The 16,533-nt window shown below is 30.6% G+C and overlaps 4 protein-coding genes across 5 annotated transcripts; 1 reads left to right on the top strand and 3 right to left on the bottom strand.

Annotated features, from left to right (window-relative positions):
- Positions 1–843: 843 nt before the first annotated feature.
- LOC103572341 (elongation of very long chain fatty acids protein 6) lies at positions 844–7,914 on the bottom strand. 2 transcript variants are annotated; one of them, XM_008550896.3, is made up of 4 exons: positions 7,825–7,914; positions 6,870–7,357; positions 5,981–6,337; positions 844–4,917 (listed from the first exon to the last, which is right to left on the bottom strand). In XM_008550896.3, exons 3-4 carry the CDS (start codon positions 6,310–6,312, stop codon positions 4,344–4,346), a joined length of 906 nt encoding a protein of 301 aa, XP_008549118.1. In that variant the 5' UTR covers positions 6,313–6,337; positions 6,870–7,357; positions 7,825–7,914; the 3' UTR covers positions 844–4,343. The 2 variants fall into 2 exon arrangements, with proteins under 2 accessions (XP_008549118.1, XP_008549117.1); XM_008550895.3 differs by lacking the exon at positions 6,870–7,357 and having other exon boundaries at positions 7,825–7,912.
- Positions 7,915–8,654: 740 nt separating this feature from the next.
- On the top strand, positions 8,655–10,068 carry LOC103572340 (cleavage and polyadenylation specificity factor subunit 4). The gene is made up of 4 exons (XM_008550894.2): positions 8,655–8,754; positions 8,832–9,035; positions 9,351–9,540; positions 9,609–10,068. Exons 1-4 carry the CDS (start codon positions 8,655–8,657, stop codon positions 9,973–9,975), a joined length of 861 nt encoding a protein of 286 aa, XP_008549116.1. The 3' UTR covers positions 9,976–10,068.
- On the bottom strand, positions 10,015–12,666 carry LOC103572339 (drebrin-like protein B). Its single transcript, XM_008550893.2, has 2 exons — positions 12,391–12,666; positions 10,015–12,290 (listed from the first exon to the last, which is right to left on the bottom strand). The coding sequence occupies exons 1-2, from the start codon at positions 12,471–12,473 to the stop codon at positions 10,796–10,798; spliced, it is 1,578 nt and encodes a 525-aa protein (XP_008549115.1). The 5' UTR covers positions 12,474–12,666; the 3' UTR covers positions 10,015–10,795.
- A 1,017-nt stretch (positions 12,667–13,683) lies between these two features.
- On the bottom strand, positions 13,684–14,763 carry LOC103572338 (ribosomal RNA processing protein 36 homolog). The gene is made up of 3 exons (XM_008550892.3): positions 14,638–14,763; positions 14,013–14,538; positions 13,684–13,939 (listed from the first exon to the last, which is right to left on the bottom strand). The coding sequence occupies exons 1-3, from the start codon at positions 14,683–14,685 to the stop codon at positions 13,791–13,793; spliced, it is 723 nt and encodes a 240-aa protein (XP_008549114.1). The 5' UTR covers positions 14,686–14,763; the 3' UTR covers positions 13,684–13,790.
- Between the last annotated feature and the right edge of the window lie 1,770 nt (positions 14,764–16,533).

The raw sequence follows: 16,533 nt of genomic DNA, 5'->3' as shown, positions 1-16,533 counted from the left end.
ATTATTATAATGAATGAAATAAAAAAACCGGTTGCTGTTTACGATAAAGTAAAAAAATATTGTCTGAGAGAAAATAATGTTTGGAAAAATACTAAAACTAATTTTTTAACGTTTCATCGACAAGAAAATATATAAATATTCAATTTCCAGTTTAAATTAATCAATTATTTAATTTTTTGAATGCTAATTGTTTGGGCAATTAGTAAAAACATTTCACTTGCTAAATAAAAATCTTTTTTTAGACAAAATTAAGTAATGAATAAATTAAAAGTCATTTTAAATGACCATTATCTCAATGCGATACTCGTGCTGAAAAATTAGTAAATCGCGTTTAAACAAAAAAAAAAAACATATCCGGTTTGCAGTAGACCTTGGACTTTAAACGGATATTTTAGTTTTAAACAAATGCCAAAGACCACATTGTCAACTTTGTTTATTATGCCGACGTCAATAGATAGACGATTCGAAGCCGACTATTTTTTAAAATTAAATCATTGAATTTAAATTAAGTCCCAGAAAGTAAATATGAAATACAGAGGAAGTTAAAAACTAATGCAGTACAATACACAAAAGGGATATGCGATTTTTATTATCACGATTTTATTAGCGAGTGACCGCACGAACGATTCTTGCAAGATAAAAAAATAACTTATTTATTTTTATTGTTTAAAAAAAAAATTGATAAAAGATAATGATGACTATTGACGTGGATCTCCTCTTATATTATTACTAGATAATGACATATATATCAGGAAATGATAGCGAATCTTGTGTACATCATAAAGTTGAATGTAAAATAACAAATATTATTTTATTAATTATTATTATTATTAACAAAATCATTGAATAACGTTTGCTTTTTTTATTTTTCGCATTTAAATAATACAAGAGTGCAAATAAAAGTTCCAATTGTGATGTTTTAGATGATATATTAAAGCTCAATTTTTTTTTTGTTTTTTTTTTTTTACTAGCAATTATTTTTTTCGTACAATTTTAGATTTAAATTACAAAAATTAAGACACATTCCAGATGCGTATGGTCATACTTAAGAGATAAAAATTATGTCTCTCTACGGGAGACTTTTTTTATTAATTTACCCCAACATGTTGATACAATTATTTCTAAAATACATAATACCAATAATTTTTATAATAACGAAACATTGTGTAACTACGGGCTTTGTTACCAGCAATAATTTAGCTCGCAAAAATGAGATTCAATCACGAAGGCTAGTACTTTTTTTTTACAATAAAAAAATAAAGCCCCAGTGACTCTGAGCTGCCGAATTATTTTTCTGAGACAGGAGACTGAAGAGCCAAATAAATAAATTTTAATAATATAAATAGCAGCGGTAGTAATAACAATCGCAAGCACAGTACACTTATACTACCAGAAAATAAATTTAAAAATTTTGCCAACACAAATACATATCGATTAATTGTCGCGGCGCGTCCTGCGCGCTTTAGATCTAATGCTTCTACAAATTTAATTAGCTCTCTACTTTTTTTTATTTTTGTTTTTAATGCAATCACGCAATCCAAAAAAGCTATTCAATTCATGGACGAATATGTAAGAGAACAAGCAGTACATCGTATTCAAACTGCGCAATAATTATTCAGACAATAGACATTTTATTTGCTCAACTTTTTTTTAGCCCCCATCTCATAAAATCAGCCTCTAAATTTTATTAATAATTTATTTTATTTTATTTAATTATCCTCAATAAATCTGATAAATTTTATTTTATTTAAAACATGTTACTTCTAAGTTACTGACCGTAAGCCCTCATACGCTGGAAAAAATTACCGGAGTAAATCCGGAGTGAATGCAAAGCAGATATTTATTTATTCGACCCCTTCGGAGTAAAATTCACTTCAAAAGAAAGTTTATTTCAACAGTAAAACTCCAAATCGGAGTGAATGTGGATTTAATTAAACTCCAGATTACTCAGCAATCAGTTAAAAAAAAACAAACTCCTTATTTACTCCATATGCAGAGTGATTTTTTTTTAAACTCCGGAACTCCAAGTGACGGAGTGAATTCGGATTTAAATAAAATCCGTAATCACTCCCAATTTTTTACAGCGCACTAATTAAATTTTTAATTAAAATTTCAAAATTTTATCTGTAATTACAATTACATACCCTTATTACAAACTAATTGCAGTATTGACAGCGATAAAAAATTATACTTAAAACAGTAGTTGCGTACGAGCATCTTCCTCGTTCTCTTGCGCACTCTTTTTTTAAAACTCACTCATATTCATATTCATATACATATACATACACTTTAAATATACGCTTATACATTACTTACAACTTAACACTTTAATATTTATTTAAAATGACTCGCAGACATATAATGCGTGAAACACTTGACTTGGGCGGTCATTTATTTATAAGCTAATAGCACAATGACAAAATTTATTATTATTAATAATTATTATTATTATTGCAATTATTTAAAATGTCAATAATAACATATATTTTTCAAGGCTCCGCTAGTTAATAAACTTTCAGCCCATTCAATTTACATAATTTTCATTCACTCTCTCTCTCTTTCTCTCTCTACTTGAACATAATTACTCCGAAATAACTTTTAGATAATTAGCTGTCACAATAAAATATAAATCGAAATAATGAATTCACAAATCTCCACCTGATATATTTATAGTATCTCTTCTCTGATTAATAACATTTCAAATAATGGAATCCGTATAATTTTTTTTCCACAAAATTTATTTAAAAAAAAAAAAATATTTATTTTCACTGGAGAAATTTCTACCGTTCTCTTTCTCATAAATAATATTTATTTTCCGTGATGTTTTTAAATTCGTGTGCTTTGTACGTCAATAGCGAGTGATTGATTTAAAAAATTATAATAATTTTAATAAATCCATTTAACGCAGTGTCAAGTTATGTTAATTAATATTACGAATAAAATACAGAAGACATTTGTTTTTTTAAATTTATACAATACAATATATAAATGATCGGAAAAAAATTGTGCCACTGACATGACTTAACTTTGATGTTTTATCTCTTCAGTCACTTAAATACTGTGTATGTAATATTATACACATAAGTTGATGGAAGCCAAATGAGTAATAGTATTGGTAAACACAAAAAATAATCGTTACATATACAATATAAATACTCTGTTATAATCTCTACTTAAAATAACAAGATAGCTTTTATGTAACACGTGTTTTAATATCATCATTGTTGCCAAAAAAAAGAGAAAAGAAAAGAAAAAAAAAGAATCTAACAAGATAACGTTTGTCATTTAATTTAAATGGTAACAGAATAGAATAACCGTCTGGTGATGATGTTGATATATAATTGAATTACAAGTCTCGTAAACTGACATAATTAAATTACGTTAAAAGATTAATTAGAGCGATGATAATAATAATAAATAAGTAAATAAATAAATTCATGGTATTTAAGATCGTGAACTTTAAATAATAAATGCAAATATTAATCAGCCAATTGGACTGTCAAATTACTGTTATAAATATTGATGACGTTCAATGTACAATTAAATTAATTTATATTTTTTTATTATTTATTTTTCTTCCTTTTTTTCGTTATTATTCGACTACTTGAGGTCACTCACGAGCACATGGAAGTAGGTTAAACTGTATATATATGTATATATATATAATAAAAAAATGTTTAGTCCGTGACACGAAGGGAAAATATAAGTGGTCGATGACTCTCTCAATAGAGAAAGAGAGTCAGTTGCATACGCACACGAACAATTATGATAGAGAAAGAGAACGAGTAAAGCTGAGACCGGTTTTAAGAAACGATCACATTTTAAATACCTGTCTCTGTGTCCACTTAACTCATATATATATATATATATATATATATATATATATATATATATATATATATATATATATATATATATATATATTTCTTTACACACAACAGACAATCAATAATCCTTAATCCATAATCGTTTTTCTTTTAAATATTTATACGCTTTTCACAGTTACCACTTAGTTAATAAATTTCACTTGACAATAATTGATAAAATTTGTGCTGGGACATTGAGCGACGCCCTAGATCATAAAACATAACTCTCGTATCACTGCCGAGGTGTTTCAGTGCATTTATAAATATATTTGGATATTTAATAGCTAAAGTGCGTTTTCTTTTTAAAAATAAAAATAAAGTTGTAATTTTAAATAATTCGCCGACGTTAGCATTGTCAATGGAGGCTCTTGCGTAGTCCTTTGACTTAAGGTCCTAGATTTGCTAAGTAAACCATTTTATAGTAACACTGTCTCTGTGTTTAATAACAACAGTAATAATAATTACTCTTACAACCGTCTAATTACTCTTGAGCTTCCCGTTTGAAGTACTGTGGCTGGATTGATTGACGTGTCCACTGTCTTGGGCTTTGTTGAAGATACTCTTGGACATTTTCCTGTCAGTCATGTAGGCCTCGCGGAAGAATTTCGCGAACAATACCAAGTAACTTACATATATTAGAGCACTTATGCGTATGTTTGTCATAGTGATATGACATTCACGCTGGCCATGCGACACGTACATTTGGTAAACCCAAATAGTTATCGCAAACCCGACAATCATTTGTGCGATTTGCAATGCCGTTATCATCATAGCGATCCACGTAGGCGGGGAGTACCGCATTGATTTTAATGCATAATATGTATACATCATTGCGTGAATAGTATAATTTACGACAACGAACCAACGTGCTGGCGCAGAGTACTCGGCGTATGAGAACCACGCGTACATCAGCACGGTCATATGGTGGTACCAGTGGAGAAATATCAGTCGCTGCTTCCTCAGCACGATGAATAAAGTGTCTCCCAGTTCGGGTAATTTTGACAGCACAAACATCCATACCCAGAAACCAGATACTCGATTAAACATAAAACTAAAACAGTTGCGAAAAAAAAACAAATATGCAATTCAAAGTATGTCCCAATGACCCGGAATATACGTCGGCTTTTATACATTCATGTTAAGGTAGTTGATGATTGACAGTTTATAATGATAATTTATTTAATTTTTTTTTTATAATTATTTCAGCGAATAATTTACTTAAGACTGCGAGATATTTTTAATAATTATGTACATGTTTTTTTTTTATTAATGTTATTGTGGGCGTAAAGATTTAAGAAAAAATACTATAACTGTATATATATTATGAATACCTTAGTTTTATTTTTGAATGGCATTTAAACTTTTACTTTTACTCTAAAGATTCTAAAAATCCCAGCTTTCTAACTCTGGGCTCTTATCTCGGTTATAAAAACAAGATTTATTTATATTTTTACCGTAACCATGAATTAATATTTTATTTCCATGGGATTTAAAAATACATCTTGTAAATTAATAACCCGAATTATTAGGAAATAGTTTGTTTTTGTAGTTAGTCAAAAAAAAACAAGTATAATTTATGAACGAATTAACCTCGCCGGAGGCATCTGCTTCCCATGCTATTGCGACTCAACTTAATCTTCTATCGGAGTAGATAGGAGTAAAAATTCTGACAGCACTAATTATATCTTTCCTAATAACTGACATTTAGCCGGAAGATATTTTTCATATCAAGTGATTGTATAGATGACAACTTATTTTCGTCATCATTGTATCCTTATCAGATTTGGTAATGACTTTAACAGCAATAATTACTTTTGTAATGTTTTAAAATTTTTTAGAAGCTTCAATAATTTATCACTGCTGAATAATCATTTTAAAAAGTTCAAAGATAACGCCTACATTGTATAATATATTAAATAAACAAATAAATATAGTAAAGTAACCGTGACACATTTAGCAAACAAAACTAATGGATGTCAATTCTGAATAATAATTAATGTAAAATTTAAAAAAAGAAATTAGCAACTGCGCGCACAAATATTATGCAGAACTACCTTAACATATTTAACAAATATTTATTTAGACTTGAGGAAAATTAAATAATAAATTCATACCTGGGCACACAGACACTGTGGTAGAACCCATAGTTTTTTAACACATGGTAGAACTCTGGCACGGTTCTAACGACACCCATTATGGAAAATATTGCCAACGCGATATTCCACACGGTAAGGAGTCCTCTCAATTCATACTTCGGTCTGTCGGCCATCCACTGACGCCCGGCATAAATTACAATCAAGTAAATGGCACCAAAGTAAACTGAATTTTTCCAGTGATCTGTCATCCAGTCACGTGTATCTTCATGCTCAAACTTACGCTCGAATTCAAATATATATGAGTAGTTTGGCTGGAACCGCTCCATGTACGCTGGTGATAATTGCAACATCTTGATATATTTTTTTATTTTAAATCTGAAAATTAAAAAAATTCATTAGTATGCTAAATAATTTTTGCAATCAATAGGTAATTGATACTGTAACTTTCGAAATGACAATTGTTAAAAGTAGCGTTTAATTAACGATTCGTTACTCCAATTATTGATACTTATTTTAAATACATAAAATATGAAAAAAAAAAATACTGGCGATAAGCAAAAAAGTAAAGTCCACGTTCGGACGATGTTGTGATAATTGTACATGCAGATAATAGATAATTACATATATTATTATATATATATATTTTTTTAGATCGATCAGTTAAAACAATTGTTTAGTTTAAATACTTTTGAGTGTAATTGCAGTATCCTGGTACAGAAAAGTTGATGACAATGATGGTGAGCAAGTTTATGCTATTTAAAGAAAATTCTTAGCATGGAGCCGAACTGAATCATTAAAACTCTGACTAAAATACGACGGTATATAACATCTAGTAATGTATGTATATATATGTATAGATATAAAACGAATTGTTTAAAGGAAAAACGAGAGCGCATGGCCGACATACCCGTGGACGATCTCCTTAGCAGCGAATAAATTTTTCCACTAAATTCCCGTTGCTATACTGACTTAAGTGTCTTATCTTAACACTGACATACAATTTATGAATATAAGACTTTTTAAATTAGCTTATAAATTATGCAGTAAAACAACTTTTTAATGTCTAAACAATGATTGTAATATTTGCCGGTTTAAAAGTAAATTCGATAGTGCACATACTGCACATATGTCGTATACAATTTGGTATATTTAATATAAAACCAGCAAGCAAGCAGTCAGCAGTCAGCAGTATAGGGTGGTCGTATCGGCGCGAAAATGTCTTCTCTATCTTTCTCGTATGCGCAAATATACATATGTGCATATGTTGGATTATAACCAGTAGGTTTTGTTAACCAGTACATACAATAATCCACTCCTTGTAATTAAACACACGATCATTAGACACACGTAACAGTTAACCGGGTATTTATTGACAATCAACCACTTAAACGTTAACTGGAAAAAAATAAATTATTAACAACAATAACAGTAATTATTATCATTTGTCAAAATGAGCTTTACAAAAAATGTTTATTATTAATTATTATTATCATAACGGAACATTATTTTTCTAACGGTGACGGGCGAGGTGAGCTGGCGTAAATTTTATTCTCTCTCTTTCTCTTCAATTTTTTTTTTTGTATGTACTCAGTAACTTAGTATGTATTCATACACTAAGACTCCTCGTGTGCGAATCTTTATCGTCACACCCTGTATATTGCAAGTAATATGTATTTAGTTAAATATTAAACTCTAATAACATGTCATGATTAACTATTTTTATTTAATTACATATTATGTACTGACTGTTTTTAAATTTATTACTTATCATTAGTGTAATTTTTATAAGATTAGGAAGATACGGATGCGTGTATGTAAATATATTATTATTTATGTTTAGATTTATTTAGCCGGATATTTACCTGACACCAGCAGAGTTTTAATTCACAATATAAGCCCCCAATAATAATCACCGACACGCGTAGACACAACCTACAGACGACCCGTACGAGCAGAACGTGATAGACTACTGGAGACTACCGTCACCAACTTCGGCACCTGCCTCTTTATACCTATATATATATATGCCTATACTACCACACTGGACATACAAGCTTATATATATGGATATTTACATGTATATATAGATATATGGATATGACAAACCGTCTACAGCCGCGGCAGATCAGTCGAATGCATTTTTGATTTTTTTTACCTTCTGAACACTCAAGAAGCAAATTTTGAAATTTGGCGCGAAAATTTAAATTAGAATTTTGAATGTGCGCTAGAAATTAACTTCAAATTAGAGGCGATAATTAAGGTGGGGTAAAAAAATATTTTTTAATTTTGAAAATGGATTATAAATATTTTGCTGTATGAATTTAAATGTCTTACCAATGAATAATAATAATTTAATTTAAATTTACTGTAATTAAGTAGAGAACCTGAAGATGGCGTTGATTAAATACAAAAAATGGTGGGTAAAGTAATAGTGAAGCTAAAAAGTTAACCTAGGTTTTATTTACTTGTGTACAAATTATTATTTAGAGTAACTGATGTGTTAATTAGATGATGAGTGAATGGAAAATATATAAAATTAATAAGAAGATGAGTAAAAATAATAATTTTTAAGTATACGATTAAGTATTTTTAAATTTGAATTGTCGTGTTGGTGTTGACAACTTGCGGTGGAATTAAAGTAAAACAAAAACTAGTAATTAATTGTATATTTGTACTATTATTGGTTGTAATAATGGAAATATTGACGGACGTCGGGAATATTAAATTTGATATTGAAGTAGCGTTGGATGAACAATATGGAGCTTTGCCGCTTCCTTTTGCCGGCATGGACAGTAAGTTGATGTTTAGATTTTTAGTGATGAGACTTTGTTTGTTATGATTAATTAATTAATTATTTATCACTTTTTAGAATCCATTGCTGCGGTGTGCCAATTTTACCCACGTGGTTCTTGTAACAAGGGGCCGTCATGCCCCTTCAGACATGTCAGAGGTGACAGGACGATTGTTTGTAAGCACTGGCTGAGAGGTCTGTGTAAAAAGGGTGACCAGTGTGAATTTTTACATGAGTATGATATGACCAAGATGCCTGAATGTTATTTTTATTCAAGATTTAGTAAGTATTGTTTTTAATTTGCGTAGAAAAGTACTCAGTAGTAATCAGTCTTCGGTCGTTTTGGTACCGTTTAGAATTGCGACTGGTCATATTTTTAAATTTAGTACTAAAACTATCAATCAAAATAATGTTCTAGCTGTTGCACAAAAGACATTGATAAGAAGAGTATGAAAGTGCGTTTAAAATTAAAAAATGAGGCGGACATTCAATAACTTGACCAGTCGTGATAATAAGCTGATCTGTATTTTATCAGTACTGGGAAATTTACTTAATTGTTGATGGATTTTAATTCGATTTGTTTTATTTTGAATACAGATGCATGTCACAATAAGGAATGTCCATTTTTACACATTGATCCTGAGACAAAAGTGCGCGATTGCCCGTGGTATGATCGTGGATTTTGTAGACATGGACCATCGTGTCGTCATCGGCATGTCAGAAGAGTTTTATGTATGGCATATTTAGCTGGATTTTGTCCAGAAGGTCCCACTTGTAAATTTATGCAGTAAGTTCATTTTGATTACATGAAATTATATTTTAAAATAATTAACTAATAAATGAATAACTTTGTAGCCCACGATTTGAGTTGCCGGCTTTGCAAGACTTGCAGCCGAAAGAAGGCAAGAAAGTGATGATCACATGTCACTTTTGCGGCGAGAGCGGTCACAAGGCCATATATTGCAACAAAATGCCACCGGAAGTTAGAGAAACACAATTAAGACAAGAAGTAGAAGGAGGACCTCATCCGCCGCATTTCATGAATATGCACAATGGACCGCCTCCACGTGGACCACAGAAACCGCTGGAAGAAGTCACTTGCTACAAGTGCGGCACCAAGGGCCATTACGCAAACAAATGTCCTAAAGGTCATCTGGCTTTCCTCAGTCACGCAAATACCACCGGAGGCGCTCCCAATGATAACGCTGGCTACAGACGATAAAATTAATGCTAAGATATTTGGATAATTAAAAACAGACTGTGAAATTTAACACTAATACTTTATTTTTGTTTTTTTTTTTCAACAAATACTTAATAAAAAAATTCTTTACCACGAATTTATTTTTATTTTAAATCTCCACCACGATTTGCTTTTACAATTTCATTGCTTTTATTTTTTATTGTTTGAATTACTGATAATTAATACCGCGTCATTAAGTCTGAGATCGGTGTCATGTTATTTTTTATTACAATAATTATTTTTTTTTATATAAATGCAATAATTAGAGTAATTTTTTAATGGATCTCATCGACTTGGACTAGAACTACCTTTTAAAAAAATGTAATCGTGCAAATTAGTCTGGAAGTATCATTACAATATTTGTAAATATTCAACTAATTACTGTCTGTAAATAGATGTTATTATTATTATTATTTAATATGACAACTATTTGTTGTTCAAATTCAATTCAAACGTGCCAATTTAAAGTATTCAATTGCCTGGTATTTAAAATGTTAATAAACATTTAAGTACAATTGTTAAGATTCAAAATTACTGTGGCAATTATTCAAAGTATTGTAAAAAAAAATATAAATTATATGTACTCGTGTACTAAGTTACCAATTCCATTATTGCACCGTTGATAAATAATTTAAAAACCGAAAGAGAGATTATCTGAATGATCTGCGAATTATATCTATGTACCAAATTATTATTTAATATATACGTTATATTATCAATCAATCAATCAATTAATGAATGAATCAATTAATCAATGAATCCTTGGAGTTAAAATGAGTCAACAATAATTCGAGTTGGTCTATCAAGTGTTAGCGTAGTCGATGACCTCGACGTAGTTGGCAGGAAAGAGGCCGTAAGTGCCGTCAGGTCCGAGTCCTTGCCACCATCCTTCGTCGATAGCGTCAATGTGTGTTATAATGTCACCAGGATCAAAAGTAATTTCGGTGTCATCGGCGGCCTGGTAATCGTACAAAGCACGTGCTTTCATGCCTTCATTGTTTGGATCAAAGAATAAATAGGAATCGCTCTCAGCGCTTAATTGATTGTAAAGTTCAGCTTCGATAGTTTCAAGGGGCTGATTATTTTCCAGTTCAACATCATCTTTCATTATATAAATATTATTAACAGCTTGTTGTTGCTGTTGATTATTAAGTTGCTCCTTAGTCTCGGGTGGGTTCGGTTCAACATGTGGAATTTCTTTAATAAGATCGACTTTTGGCAGTGCTGGTTCTGAAGGCACTGATACGGGAGCTTGCACTGGAGTTGGTACTGATGCTGAAACTGGTACTGAAGCCTGCACTGGAGCTGACACTGACACTGGTGCTGGTACTGATGCTGGTTCTTTTGTTGTGTCAATAATTTTCTCAAAAATTTTAGCCTGCTGTTCTTTGACGATAGACTTTGGAACTGGAGTAGATTGATGAGTGTAAACTGGTACTGTCATTTGTCCAGCGGCTGAATGTTGCTCAAAGACCGCACGCGCATTAATCGTACGCTGCGCAATCAATTGTTGAGTCTCATTACTCCTCAGTCGGCGCAATTCTTCACTACGTGATTTATGCTCTTCATCACAATCGGAGCCATTTTGCTGAACGGCTGCTGATGCGAGCTGTTGATTACGTAAATTTTTGACTTCTTGAGCGCGTTGTTCAGATTTTATTTGAGTTCGTTGATTTATTTCCTGCGTTGTAGAGGTTGCAGCAGCAGCAGCAGCAGCAGCCTGCTCTCGAAGTTTGCTCTGTTGTTCTTCCCGTGATCTAGCCTCCAACTCCAGCTGCTGACGTTCTTTCTCCAGCCGACGTTTCTCCTCAGCAACTCTTGCTTTCTCCTCCATCTCTTCCTTCTGCCAGAACTCGTCTCTCTCAGTAGCATTTATCTCTTGCTCTGGAATCACTCGCTTGTAAGTCGTACCAACAGGTCCGGAATTTCCCACATCCTTACCACGTGGCTCGCGAAATTTGTAAGTAGATCCTGTTGCTTTAGCCAACTGCTCCATTATAAAATCAATTTCAACGTCATCCTCGGATCTGGCGTTTAATGTTATATGAGCACCTTTCAGCAGTCTTTCGATATCTCGAATGTGGTTGGCACACGTCCCTTTCCTCACTATCGGCGCACCTTCCCCCTGCCAATTTATTAGCACACATTTTGGCAAACTGGTTTTCGTGTCAATGACACGACAAAATGCGTACTGAATTTCTCCGCTATTTAATTCATCGATCATTTGTTGCAGCCCTCGGTCTCCAGTTCCCACTACTTTTAAATTATTTGTTCCACCCTCGTATCCAAATACCGCCCTGATAATAATAATTAAAATAATAAAATAAATTTATCACAACCAATACTTAAAAAAAAGGAAAAAATAATAAACAATGTTATTGTCAAGTTACTAATTACCAGTTAACTGATGACTTGTCATCGACGACACTCTTCCAGGCAGCCACCAGAGAGTCATTATTCTTCGTCAAATTAACTGACATTTTCTTTTACTTATGTCTTATTGTTAAAAATAATTGTCAAAATTTATAGTATAAAAAATCAAAAATACATTTTTAGACGTTTTGTATTAATCTAGATGGATAGGCGTTTTTTACCAAATACTGACATCAGTAAGTCAGTAACGGAGTCGAAACTTCGTCCTTGGAGTTTAAATGTATCAGATAAACTACTACTTGACGTTTAATGTTTTCTATAACTCAGCAGTTCATGTATTCTGAGAATTACCAACCGATGGCACCACCTGATTACTCATGTGCTCTTGTATTTTTTTTAAGTCCGCGCAGTTTTTGAATTCTCAGTATAAATGTAAATATAGGTGACAAAGATTTATTTATTTACTTACATATATCGCGCACTAATTTTAAAAAGACTCATTTTTATTCGCCCATTTGGCTCGTCACTAAATTTAAAACCAAAAGAGCGTATATTTTTTTTAATTGCTAATCATATTGAAAACTTGGAGCGCATTCGGAAATGCTCTAGCTCTATCTTTTGCTTGTGTAGAGCTAGAGCTAGAGCTAGAGCATTTCCGAATGCACCTACAAACAAATTTTAATAAAATTATCGAATTTCAATTTTGAAATTTCGCGCCGTTGGCGCTACTGCGCGTCGCTGTGTCGTCGCTCAAATTTTCGTTAGAGTAGGGGTGGTCGAATGAATCGCGAATCGATTGCTGTGTATCAACTGGCGGTTCGATAGCGACAGTTAGTATCATCGATAGAGGCAGCAGTAGTCCAGATCTTTCTTTACGTTTAAATTAAAACACAGAATTGCAGTTACGTCGTGTAATTATCTATTAAATTTGTTGCTCATAGTTATTGTTTAATTAAATTGTGGAGTTTGTAAAATCTAAAGTGTGCAAAGTGTCTGTGGTGTCGTTAAGTGTCAAGTGTTCAGTGGTAGTGTAAAGTGTTGCTGATGGCTGATGCTGACTTCCTAGTTCCTGATCAAAATCATCTGGCATCGTCTGGTGAGGAAAGAGCAGTTAAGTGACGTTTTTTAGCTGGAATACACTTGGAGCAATTTTATTTAAATCTCCAAGTGTATTAGGACACCCTTCTGCATATTATTTCCCTGCCAAGGTTTGTTCAAACACTCAAGTGTTTTTTTTTTTAAATATTTTTCTATCATATTCTGCCACCATTTAATTTGAATCTTAGTTTTACTAAAACTAAAGAATTTTAAATAATATCATTTATGAATTATGAAATACAATAAATATTGCATTATTTATTTAACAATAAAAAATTACAAGTCTAGTTTAAGAATATAATATATATTATTATTATATAGTACAATTAATCATCCATGTCATCATTTTCATGAGTTAATTTTTTTCTATCTTTACTGGCTCTCTTTTTCTTCAATCTCTGTATGTGTTTTTTCAATTTCCCCGAATTTTTCAACTCCTCATACTGCGATACCAGATCAATAATTTTTTTCTCAGCTACAAATAATAAATCAGGCAAAATAAAATTACAGTGACAATGAATAGTGAGAAAAATTTAAAAAGTACCTACACTTCTTTTTAAATTGCGGCTTCTCGCCCTTTTTTATCGCCTCAACAATTTCTTTTTTCTCAGCTTGTTGGGATTCCTCACGTTTCTGCTTCCTGGCTTCTTCTCTCAACTGATTCTCCAACCTTTGAATTAAATATTTTATTTTTTTAATCTCTTCAGGATCTTGCGAGGACTTTAGCTCTTTTTTCAGCGCTTTTATGTCATTCTCCTTGAGCTTCGTGACAAAGCTGTAGGAATTTTTGAAAGCCTTTTCATTAAATTCACCACAGAGTCTGTCAAATCTAGGATCCCTTGCCGTAGGTTTTTTCACAGAAATCACATTCATAAGTCGTGATACTTTTTTTTTGGCAGATACTTCGACAGGTCGGTCATCATTTAAATTCCTGTATGTATTTTTTTTAAATTCACGTTTTTTAGGATTTTTTTTTCCAAAAAGCGCTTCGTTGTAAATTTTGGCGCCAACTTTGTCTTTTAATTTGTGCAGTTCTTCAAAACTCATGTGCGATAGTTCTTTACGTATTTGTATCTAAAATATATTACAAATATATAATATATAAATATATAAGGTTAACTTGAGAAAAATTTTATTTATTAACCAGAATTTTATAATTTAAAAAATACTTACTTGATCATTGTCTTCTAAAAGATTAGTTTCCTCAGTATCTGACGTCATTGTTATTATTAATTATTATTTTTGTTATTTATAAGAAATATATAAACATTAGAACACTAGATCCACATGTGTCTACAAAAAAAAAAATTAAATCACGACAATTATCACGTGACACAAAATAAGAAAATGGCGGGAAAAATTTAAATCATACGAGAGCTAAATTAATTTTACAAAATTTAATAATTTATTTTTTTGGAATTTTAAATAGATGATTAATTTCTAACGATTTTGAAACTATAATCTTTAAATTCCAGTAAAAAATATTAAAATATAATTACCTGTCAGTACTTTTTCAAATTCAAATAAAAATCTATCAACTTTGGAGGAAAAAAAACTGCAAATGTCTTAAATATTTATTAATTAAATTATTTGAAAATTTCAATCGAGTCCAAAGTACATAAAATCAAAAAAATTATCCGTTTTCCAGCTTCCATAAAATCTTGTCCCGCGAAAATTCATTTTTTTCAAATTTACTTCATTTTATTTCAATTTTATTTCATTATTTTCACATTTATGTGATATTTTGGATCATAATTTGAAAAATTGAAGGAGTCCACGTTATTCCTTACAATTTTCTCTTGGTAAAAAAAAATAATGCGTAATCATCTTGATTTGTCTGAGATAAGTGGCTCGAAGGACCAAAGCCAGAGTTTCTATTCTATTACGATTATATAATATCATAAAAAAAAAATTAATGCTATTGTGAAGAAATTAATTAAAGTGTAGGGCTTAGGGTATTTATAGAAATAATAAATAAATAAATAAATAAATAAATAAATAAAATAAATAAAATAACGTATTATTTATCTATGAATAATTGAATACTTATTTATTTTGTTCCATAAATTAAAATTAGCAAATATTTGAAATCTTATTTTTATAATATTGTAAAAAGAAATGGATCTGATAATATTATAATTATTATTTTATTAATATTCATTTACCATTATATATTAATCTAATAAATATAATAGAAAAAATATTATATCGCACATACAAATAATTTAAAATGAAAATATTATTTTTAAAACTAAATATAACGCTCGATAATGTTAAACAAAAATATATATAAAAGAATAAAATAGAACAAAACTAAAATAATATAAATAAATCAAGAGTTACAATTTAATGAAAATAAGGTCAAATTTAGTACAACAGGAATCACAACTTTTTATTAATTATGTATTTTTTATTTAACATCAAAAGTAATGACACTTGGGTTGGACAATGTCTTTCGTTTTTTTTTTTTTTATTTTATTTTTTTTTATTATTTTTTATTCATTTTTTTTTTCTCCTTAATATATTTCATGAGTGAAAACAAAACTTATTAATTAATCATACGAAAGGAATTGTCAATCAGAAAAAGGTATTACAGATATAAAGTAGAGCGGTGAGCATGTGTGTGTGTTTTTTTATTTCAATCATCGCGTGTATTTTTTTGTGTACGAGTTTCTCTATCTCACGTTATTAATTTCGGTTATACATATATATATATATATATATATATATATATATATATATACGTGTTATAACTTTATTTATTTTTGATTAGTGTTAAATGTTTATCGGTATTATTATTTAAAGTGGGCTCGCCGAGTGATTGTTGGGCATTTTGTTGGCCAATTAATAAAGCTCATTAGTGTTGGCTTCTTTAATACTAACGTTCATTGACATATTATTTGTATTGTGTAAGTATAGTGATGTACATACACGTGTAAAGCGAAACAAAAACAAACGCAAAAAGAGCAAAGGACCCGTCGTAATAATAATACAAGAGTCGGTCTATCGATTGGATCAAAAACCGACCCCAGTGGGTCCACAATCACGCATAAATTTTATGTCCGTCGT

Source organism: Microplitis demolitor, chromosome 8, assembly GCF_026212275.2.
Source record: "Microplitis demolitor isolate Queensland-Clemson2020A chromosome 8, iyMicDemo2.1a, whole genome shotgun sequence".
NCBI lineage: Eukaryota > Metazoa > Arthropoda > Insecta > Hymenoptera > Braconidae > Microplitis > Microplitis demolitor.
The sequence above is the reverse complement of the archived record's forward strand: the minus strand, read 5'-3'. Positions and strand labels throughout refer to the sequence as shown.